Below are 10,123 nucleotides of genomic sequence, written 5' to 3'. Positions count from 1 at the left end.
TTTTGAACAAAAATTTTAATGTTCAGGATTTTTTTAAAGAAAATGTTTTTTTAAAAAAATATTCCCAGCTCTCAACAAGCAGGTAAAATAATACAACCTGTCCCAGGAAGCATAATCAGAGATCTGTGGCCCATTTCAGGCTGCAGCTGTCAACAGCAGGAGGAGTTTCTGCTGCTTCCATCTGAGACAGAGCTTGACAGGCTGTCCTGGGTGCGTGGCCTTGGGTAGGTGCAGTCAAATCCTGAACTGCTGGTGTCTGTTCTCCAGGCTCTGAGGCCTGGGCTGGTCACCACAGTAAGAATGCCCATGTAAAGTGACCTCCTTGGCACAGGCTTGTGAGAGGGTGTGCGGGAATAAGGGTATTCTGGTAAGCTAATATCCCTGGCCACACACTGGAGTGTATTATATTTAGGAATGAAAGATGCCAGGATTTCAGGATTGAAGAATGAAACAAGTGTAGAAATGGCTCAATACTTAATTACTGAAATGTATACTAAAGTTCTGGGGTTAAAAGTCTAAGTACCTGGGTTGACATCCAAGAACTCCTGACCACATAACCTTGCAGATCTTCTCTGATGTGGCTTCTTGTGTTTTCTCATATGTTGGGGCCTCAATTTCAGCATCTACAAATTAGGAATAATAATTGTATCCATCTCATAGGGATGTTGTGAGGATTAAACAGGTTAAATCCTAGAACATACTTGTGAATGCTCATTGTTCCACTCCTCAAGGTAGGACCAGCATCTTAGCACCTATGATACATATGTTGTACCTAGCGCAGAAGCAGCACCAACATGTGTTTGCTGAATGAATGAATGGAAGAATAAGGACTGGTGGACAATAACTGGTCTCGGCACGTGCAGGGTATAGAAAACTAACATTATAACCTGATTTTCCTCTCACCCCCCTCTGACTCCAACTGACTCACAAAAAAGTAATTTTGGTTCCAAACTACTCTCTAGTTTTCCTTTTGCTGTACTTCAAGAATAACTGATTTTCTAGTAATTGATTCTGCTTGTAAATAGGAAATCTGGAGTTTCTCACAAACCAGCCTTATAAAGTAAGTACAAATAATTCATCCCTCACAGACTTTAATATAGTGACCAAATTAGCCTTGGCCTCCACTGATGGAGACTTATTATTACATATACTTGGCAAGTAGGTGGCAACTCTCCTGGTGGCTGGCTGTGGTCCCTGTCCCCAAATCTCCATTCCCAGAGCTCTATCCCCATAGCGGAATGCAAATGGAAATATTGGTTAATTAAGTAAGAAAGTTAAAGAAGGAAGGTGTAGGGGAGGGGACAGGAGGCAGGGAGGAGGTGTAGAATCAGCTTCTCTGCTTAGTCAGGGGAGTGAAAAGCTCACCAGTGTACAGGGAACCCGCAGGTGTGGTGGCAGGAAAAGCATAGAAAAGGGTGAACTTTGCAGTCCATCAGATACGCACTATTGCTTCAGGCTGATCCAGCTGTAATTCCAACATAAATGATCGATTTGCCAGGTGGAGTGAATGCTTTCTAATTAAGTTCTCTAATTTCTATTCCTAATTGCTGTGTCTGCTCCGCTCCCTAACGCAGACATCTTGCTCTAGGCAGTACTTGTGCTCCAAACAATGTCCCCTGTTTCTTCCTCTCTGATTGCTCTGCTTCCTGCTTTCTGTCTCCTTTTCTCCTTTTGTTTCAGAGCTTCTAGTCTTCACCTTGGCCCTGCCCCAGCTGTCTCAACAAAGATTCGCTGGTCACCTAATCAAACCAGAGACTAGTCCCCACCCCCTCAGCCTCTCTCCTAACTATTTATGGATCTTAGGAGTAAGCTTTTTTGCCAGCCAAGGTAAAGTTCCTGAAGATTCCTTTTACCCCTGCTATTGCTCGGTGGCTCTGTAGCCACTGTTGTGGGCTGCCGGGTGACAAAGCCCTGAGCCTGCCTCTGAGGAATTGTCAGAGGAAGCAGAAGACAGTCCCACCTCAACGTGCCAATGTGGCATTTGCAATAGGATGGGTACATTTATTTTCTCTGAGCCTTCCTGGGAGCCGTGGGCTACAAATATAAACTGTTATCAGAGTTGCTATTATGGCTGCTGCTTCAGTAATGCGGAAGAATCAGTTACATACCAGGAGAATTTATTTCCCAGGAATAGGGCCATGATCCCTATTGTTGGGAAAGGGGGGTGGTCCATGTTTCCTGGCATGGCGAATAAGTAGGTTGGCTTTCTGAACTGACACCAAATGGTAGGAGTGTGATATACCCAAACGAAGTCAAGTCACACTGGCTTTACTTTAGTAGGCTCAGTCTCGACATTTTCTTTAATTTCTCTGCCATAAGTGTATATATTTGTGTGTGTGTGTGTGCATGTGCATGCATGCCATTTTTGTTGTATAGAGTTTGAGTAAATAATTCTCATTTGTCAACAGTATTGAGCAGAAGAGGGGGAAATTTACTATGAACAGGCTCTCATACACCCCATGAGTTGGGAGAGCTGAGGGAGCTTGAACCCTGTTCATGGGAGGTGTATGTCTTTCAGATTGCAGGCATTATCTCAGCTGTGATTGTCATGATCGCCATTGTTGCCCTGGGGAAGCTTCTGGAACCCTTGCAAAAGGTATAGCCCTGCTTTTTTGCACACTGATTGCATAACTTTCCTTCACCACTCTGCTACCAGAGAAATAACAGGAGATTTAAAAATCATCACATGCAAAACCATTCCCCTGAATAACACAGCCTTCCTTGTCTCTCTCGGCAGTCAGTCTTGGCAGCTGTTGTAATTGCCAACCTGAAAGGGATGTTTATGCAGGTGTGTGACGTTCCCCGGCTGTGGAGGCAGAATAAGATTGATGCTGTAAGTCGCCCACTACCCATTTTTCTCTGAAATAAGATTTGATTCTTACATGCTTTCTGCCATATCATCGTGGCCCCTGTCTTCAAAATCTTACTTGGACATTGGGAATCCCAGAGCAGAAATTAGAATTATGTGGATAACACAAAGCCACCAAGTTCTTTAACATGAACTGGATTTTGTGAAGATCCTGTATCTCTAGAAAGGTCCATTTCCAGCAGAATCCCATATGAAGCTTATTTATATTTCCTTGGCCTTCTAAAACCAAAAAGCAACCATTTTTTAAAAAACCCTAGTTTAGAAAGACAAACAAAATACAATTGGGCACAGTGGCTCATATCTATAATGCTAGCACTCTGGGAAGCTGAAGCAGGAGGATCACTTGAAGTCAAGATTTCGAGACCAGACTGAGGAAGAGCAAGACCTGGACCCCATCTCTACAAAAAATAGAAAAACTTCGACAGGCATGGTGGCAGGTTCCTATAGTCCCAGCTACTCAGGACACCACTGCATCACTACCTGGGTAACAGAGTAAGACTCTGTCTCAAAATGAATAAATAAAATAAATTTTAAAAATATGAAACAACACAGAAACAAAATATAAGAACCCATGATGATTTTAATTCTGACTAAAGTAACCTTCACAACTATTCTGAGGAAATATAAAAACCAAAAGCTAAATCCTTCTGCTCTAATTTAAACCTCAACTGATAAAAAGAATGAGAAAACTTCCTACATATTGATATAGAAAGATCTCTAAGACAAATTGTTAAGTCAAAAAGAGACCAGAATAGAAGTGCTGGGGGAAAGCACAGACACACACAGAAATAAAAGAGGATATGGGCAGAGAGGAGGGTTGGGATGGGTGGGGAAGGGAGAGGTTGGGAGCAAAAGTTTTCACCATATCTCTTTTGTATTAAATTCCCTTTTGAACCAGGCAAATATATTTTAAAATATTTTAAATTCTTTAAAAATAAAGAAAATGGGCGATGGGAGGCTGAGGCAAGAGAATTGCCTAAGCCCAGGAGTTGGAGGTTGCTGTGAGCTGTGTGATGCCACGGCACTCTGCTAAGGGTGACAAAATGAGACTCTGTCTCTACAAAAAAGAAAGAGAAGGGGAGAATTGGTCTTAATTGAGAAGGCCAATTTCTATTTCCACTTAAATATGAAACGAGTGAAGTCACAGTATTTTGTAAAAGCTATCATTTGTGTGTGGATAATTGATGCTGTTTTTACAGTCCATCACATGATGCTGCCTGATGAATTAACATCCTTCTTTCCGTTTCCAGGTTATCTGGGTGTTTACGTGTGTGGTGTCCATCATTCTGGGGCTGGACCTTGGTTTACTAGCTGGCCTTATATTTGGACTATTGACTGTGGTCCTGAGAGTTCAGTTGTGAGTAATATAAAACCCAGATTTCCTATAAACAGGACAGTATGCCCTGAGCTTTCTTGTGCCACTTTCTTTCGTTATAGTCTGTATACACTGAGCGCTTCTATGAATTAAGCACACAGCGCTTTACAGATGTTATTTGATCTGCAAAAACATTCTATGACTAGGCCGGGCTGTGCCGAGGCTCATCCCTATAATCCCAGTGCTCTGGGAGGCTGAGGTGGAGGATTGCTTGAGTTTAGGAGTTCAAGATGAACCTGAGCAAGAGCCTTGTCTCTGTAAAAAATAGGAAAATGAGCTGGGTGTGGTGGCACATACCCGTAGTCCTACGTACTTGGGGACCTGAGTCAGGAGGATCACTTCAGCCCAGGAATTTGAAATTGAAATGAGCCCTGATGACACCAGTGCACTTTAGCTGCGGTGATTAAGGGAGACTCTGTGAAAAAAAAAAAATCCTATGAATAGGCCTGATTATTCTCATTCTACGGGTGAGAAAGTTGAAATTCAGGAAGATTAAGAACCTTTCCTAAGAACACACCGCCAGGAAATGGAAAAGCTAAAATGTGAACCCAGATGTATCTTACCCCCAAATCTATGCACTTAAGAGGCCTGACAAGTTTGAGAACTCATCCTAGACAAAATGCTATCTATGCATTTTGGCTGAATATCACTATGGTCACCTTCTGAGTCACCCTCGGGCAGCTGTGCACCAATGCCAGTGCCTAGTCCACCCTTCATAGCCATTTTGGAACTCTTTCTGGGATGGCCATAAGCGCTGTTGTCTTATAAGGTCTGAAAATTAAGTTTTTGAACTTGACACCGTGTGCCTGCAATGGCAGCACTGCAGAAACAGCTTGGTGAGGTTTTATGACCTGTTTCTCAGCTGCGTTTGTGTCGTTGTGTGGCAGTGTATCGCTGTGCCATGTTCGTTATCGTTTGCGTGGTTTTTGTGTGCCATGCAGCGACAGCCCCCATGGCCATTCCAGAAAAAGAGTTCTAAAACTGAGTTGAACGGTTGACGAGGCACTGGTGTCAGTGCCTAGCTTCCCAAGGGGAGAACTTGGAAGGTGACTATTGATAGTCAGCAACGAGGTATTGAGTACTTTTTCTAGGATGAGTTTGGGAACTTAATTTTCAGAACTTGTAGTCCCATGATCTCCTGCTGTTCTCACCTTTGAGTCATGGTGAGATGAAGAGATATATAGTTCAGCCAAAGATTGAGGTTGCTTTCTAGTTTGTTGTTGTTTATTTGTTTTTGGTTTTTGAGACAGGGTCTCTAGCCGTCATCCAGGCTAGAGTGCAGTGGTGTTATCATAGCTCACTGCAGCCTCTAACTCCGCGGCCTCTTCCAGTTTCTTGGCTCCCTTTGGATAAAAATTTAATTTTAATTTTCGTAATAGTCTCTTTTAAAAAACATTTTTTTCCCCTTTAACTCATGGCTCAGCCTCTCAAGGAGTTGGGATTAGAAGCAAAACCCACCACACCCAGCTAATTCTTTATCCTTTTGTGGAGACAGAGAGGTCTTCCTATCTTGCTCAGATGGTTCTTGAACTCCTGACCTCAGGAGACCCTCCCACCTTAGCCTCCCAAAGTGCTAGGATTACCGGCATGAGCCATGGCACCCAGCCTATAATTTCTTCTTTTCAATAAGTTAAAGTGTTTGAGGCACTGGGCCCGAGGCTTAGGATAAGACAGCTGCTAAATATATTATAGTTCATTTTCTTCTTTTAAAGCTAGTAACCCAAAAGTTATGTAACCCAGAACAGAAGAACTTTAAAATAGGCAATTATAGCCAGAATTCATTCAAATCTGCCAAATAAGGCATATACCCAATAAGCCACATAATTATATGAGGTAAACATAGTTAGTTCATATGCAGAGTGAAAGTGGGGAAGGTATGATTTAAATAATGGAGGGAGGAGGAGGGAGCCTGGGGGGTGTTTTGGACGGTTTTGCTTAGACTCTTAAGAGGCTTTAGCCACTTGCCCTCCTGGGCTTGGAGGGGGACAGAGCCTAGCCCCTTCCTTAGTGCTTCCATTGTCCTTCTGACTCCTGGGCCCTGCTGGGCCTGCAGATAATATGAAGGAAGGAGAAACCTGGAAACCCCCCCACGTAGATATCTCCCCCTCAGCAGAAGCGCCCCTCTCCTATTCCACCAGCCAGTTTTCCTTCCTTCCCTTCTTTCCTACGGTTGCACGTGGGTGCCTGCCCCAAAGGCTTGCATTTTCTGCCTCAGCACCCTAAAACGGCTGCCCAGAGGCCTGAAAAAAGTCCACAAGCTCCCCAAATGCCTAACTTGCTGCTAGAAAAGAACTTAGATGCTGTCCTTAGAAGCTGCTGCCTTTGGCGCTGTGTGTGCCTCAGCGTCTATTTTTTCTAGTGTAGGTGTGGTTGGGGGGAAATGGGGTTTTGTAGAGACTATCTTTGAGCTTTAAGTTAAAAATCAGCACAAGCCAGTAAGCCAAGGAAAGACTGGTGGCAGATTTTAGCTACTGGTTTGGTAACTAGGCTTGTAGCCAACAAAAGGCAAGATTTAATTTCCAGTAATTAGAATGTTGCTGCAGAGAGCACAGTGCTGAAAGTATCCCAGACAGATACTCTTTCTTCAGGCCTTGTGTTGAGTACACGTCCCTCGTCATACTTGAAGAATCATGAAATTTATCTGAGGCCATCAGGAACAGGAAACCAACAGTCTGGTTGACAGAAAGGGCTTATTTTTGGTCCTCTCAGGCTTCTATTGTTTAAAAAGAGACTAATTTGATCCCCTGCAGACTCCCCATACTTCATCAGGCAGTCGCCCTAAGTCATGAGAGCCAGGTACTGAAGGCCCAGGGGTTAAATCAGAGGTCTTTTCTAACTTCTCTGAGTTACTTAACAGTGAAAATAAGGATAACACTGTGGACCTTTTAGGGTGATGGTGGGGCTTGAATAAGATGGCACACGTGGGAAAGCTCATTGCTCATCCGATAACGTGTCGTGCGTGTGAAAGTCTGATGCTCAGTATTTCTCTCAGCCATCAAAAGAGAGACAGTTTCTCCTGCTCCCCCGATTCCACACAAACACCAGCTGTTCATTTCAGAGTTAGCAACAGCAAAATGTCATCTGTAATAGAGGCAGAGTCCAAAACACCAGAATGATCAGCTTTTAGTAGCTTTTATTTGTTTTGAACTTTTTATTCCAAAAGATGACTGTTCTGCAAAAATCTTGACCTTGATTTTTCTTTTCAGTCCTTCATGGAATGGCCTTGGAAGCATCCCTAGCACAGATATCTACAAAAGTACCAAGAATTACAAAAATGTAAGTGCTTTATGAGACATTTGCTGGACTTGGGTTTAGTAGTCTGGAATTTCAGGAGTTGCATATTTTCTTTTAGCATGACGGGAACAAGGTAGAAGATTTCTGTTGGGAAAGCCCGTTTAGTCCATGGGGAGTGTCCTGAAAACTTTCAACCCAGTCTACTTTCTGACATCCATGGCTTATGTGAATTTTGTCCATGTTAGCTGGATATCATTTTAATGTGAAACCATCGTAAAAGGGAATTACAAATAATAGGCGATTAGATTATTCCCAGATATTCAATCAAATTTTATTTCTCTGCTACATAATCCTTCTATGAAATTGCCTAAAATCCCTGTAAGACTCTCTTTATTCAGTTCTAACAAGAGATTTTCAAGTTCCCTGTCACCCATACCTAATTTGACATTTTGCTTTATTCTTGAAATTGGAAGAAATAACATATAATACAGGAAATGAAGTACAAAGAAATTAAATATCCCAGTGTTGCCTGCAAATAAAATTGCTTAGTGATCACTAGGGGAAACAAAGATGAAAAAACAGAGAGAGTGAATTAAGAAAACATAAATTTAGCAAAAAAAAAAAAAAAAATTAATGTGAACCTTAGGAAGTTGTTGTCTAATTTTACCTTAACATGTAAACACATGTTGGACACTGAAACTGGAATTTCAGGAACTGCTACTTATTTTATTTCCACAGTCTTTCTGTTACGTCGAACCAAGAGCCATCAATAGCTAAGAGTCATTTTAGAGAATTTTTTGGTTCTAGGGCAGGGACCCCTAGACTGAGTTTAGGGCTCCATCTTGGTGAGAACTTGCCCCTCAGCCAGCTTCTCAGGGCCTTTGTCTTCCCATGTGAAGCTGAGAGGCGAAAATTGCTTTGATTCATAAAGACTAGAAAAATTGATCATTCTGTGATTCGTGGATTCTACTTTTGGTTCGACCCCTGTGCAGCAGAGTAGGAACAAGCAGATGGCATTATAGGCCCCAGTTCCTGTAACTGCTCTTGGTTTTGCTATTTTTTTCTTTGTTGCTTTTAAAGAATTTTAGCAAAATCAAGAGGGTCAGTGGTATTAACTTGAGGCAAATCATGTTACCGTTCTGAGCCTCAGTTTCTTCATCTAGAAATCAGAGGGTTGAATAATTGCTATCTTAGGCCCTTTCTAGGTTAGCCTCCTATGGACTATGGTGGTCCATGAGTTTTGGTAACCTGTCTCCCAGGGGATGAAGCCTCTATTGGAGAAAAGTTGAGAGCTGCTGTCCAGCTCCTCTGAACAATCATGATCTGGCTCTTTGCTATTGATAAATAAGAAGTGACTGAAAACAGGAGTCACGGACGCTCAATTGAGATTTATTAAACCAAAGTCTGAGGATGTGCCCAGGAAAAGTGCAAGCCACAGAAGCATCTGTGTCCTGGGCTCTCTGCAGAAGGATTTGGGAATTTGGTATTTAAGGGAGGAAGGTGTGCAGGGGAAAGAGGAGGTGGGGTGTGAACGGTGAAGCAAAGGGTTACATTCTTGTGCAGGTCTAAGGAGTGTGCAGTGAATTACATTTTACATAAGTTCAGGTGAACATAAGAAAAGGGAGAGGAGGAAATAATCAAATTTTGGTCTTCTTAGAATGGGCAGAAGGGTGATGATCTTCTCTCATCTCCTTGGTCTGCTGTCTGTGGAAATAAGATTGTCAGGTGTGAAACATAACAGAGCTCAGGTTCAAGAATTTACTGGAGCTGAGTTCTCTGGTTATATAGGTATATATGTGCTGTTTTATAGGCGGCTACATATTTTCAAAGGTTTAGGGCTGAAGGAAATATAAAATACATTTTATTTTATTCCAAAATACATTTTAAATTTTTGGAAATTTATTCCAAAATACATTTCTTTGACTTATTTCAAGATGGATCCCAGGAGACAGAAATAATTCTGCAATGTTGTTTCTTGTAGGGGAAAATTTGCATCCTTAGAGAATCTTTATTAATGTAGCCAGGTCCTCCTTCCTATCTAGGAAAGACTAACGGAGAGTCTGACACCTTTAAAGGTCTGAACAGAAACATTTACCATCTGTTCTCTCTGAGGGCCAGTTCCCCTTGAGGTTTTATCTGCATAACAAGACCACCTTTGCTAGCCATGCTAACATTTTCCAACCTGTAATGTTTCTTGCTAATAAAACAAAAAAAGCAAAAACCTCTGTACTCCATTGAGGAGTTGAGTCTGGGAAGAGAATGGCAGAGCTTCGTGACTCAGTTCCCAGGCTTGGTTCCCCCTTTGGCATAATGAATTTTGAGGTCCTGAGATTTTATTTCTCCTTCACTCTGAATAGCCTAAAATTTTATTAAATATTTGAGGCCTAAAATTGTTTAACCTCAGAAAACTTTTTCTTTTTTAATGCTAGATTGAAGAACCTGAAGGAGTGAAGATTCTGAGATTCTCTAGTCCCATTTTTTACGGCAATGTTGATGGTTTCAAAAAATCCATCAAGTCCACAGTAAGTACTTTATCCCTAGAAGTTTGGTTTCTGGCTAGGCGCCTATAGCTCACCTGGCTAAGGCGCCAGCCATGTACACCTAAGGTGGTGGGTTCGAATCCCCAGCCCGGACCCGCCAAACAA

At 42.2% G+C, this 10,123-nt stretch overlaps 1 protein-coding gene across 1 annotated transcript in view; it reads left to right on the top strand.

Annotated features, from left to right (window-relative positions):
- The window catches only part of SLC26A4 (solute carrier family 26 member 4), a 51,074-nt gene that overhangs the window by 29,816 nt on the left and 11,135 nt on the right, over positions 1-10,123 (top strand). The window contains exons 11-15 of the mRNA XM_003782791.2: positions 2,519-2,596; positions 2,738-2,833; positions 4,120-4,226; positions 7,451-7,520; positions 9,908-10,000. Coding sequence (XP_003782839.2) covers positions 2,519-2,596; positions 2,738-2,833; positions 4,120-4,226; positions 7,451-7,520; positions 9,908-10,000 — 444 coding nt within the window. The remainder of the gene's footprint in view (positions 1-2,518; positions 2,597-2,737; positions 2,834-4,119; positions 4,227-7,450; positions 7,521-9,907; positions 10,001-10,123) is intronic.

This window comes from Otolemur garnettii, unplaced genomic scaffold, assembly GCF_000181295.1.
Source record: "Otolemur garnettii isolate 467f Iridium unplaced genomic scaffold, OtoGar3 scaffold00005, whole genome shotgun sequence".
In the NCBI taxonomy this organism is placed as follows: domain Eukaryota; kingdom Metazoa; phylum Chordata; class Mammalia; order Primates; family Galagidae; genus Otolemur; species Otolemur garnettii.
Note: the sequence above shows the minus strand (reverse complement) of the source record. Positions and strands in the feature narration are given on the sequence as shown.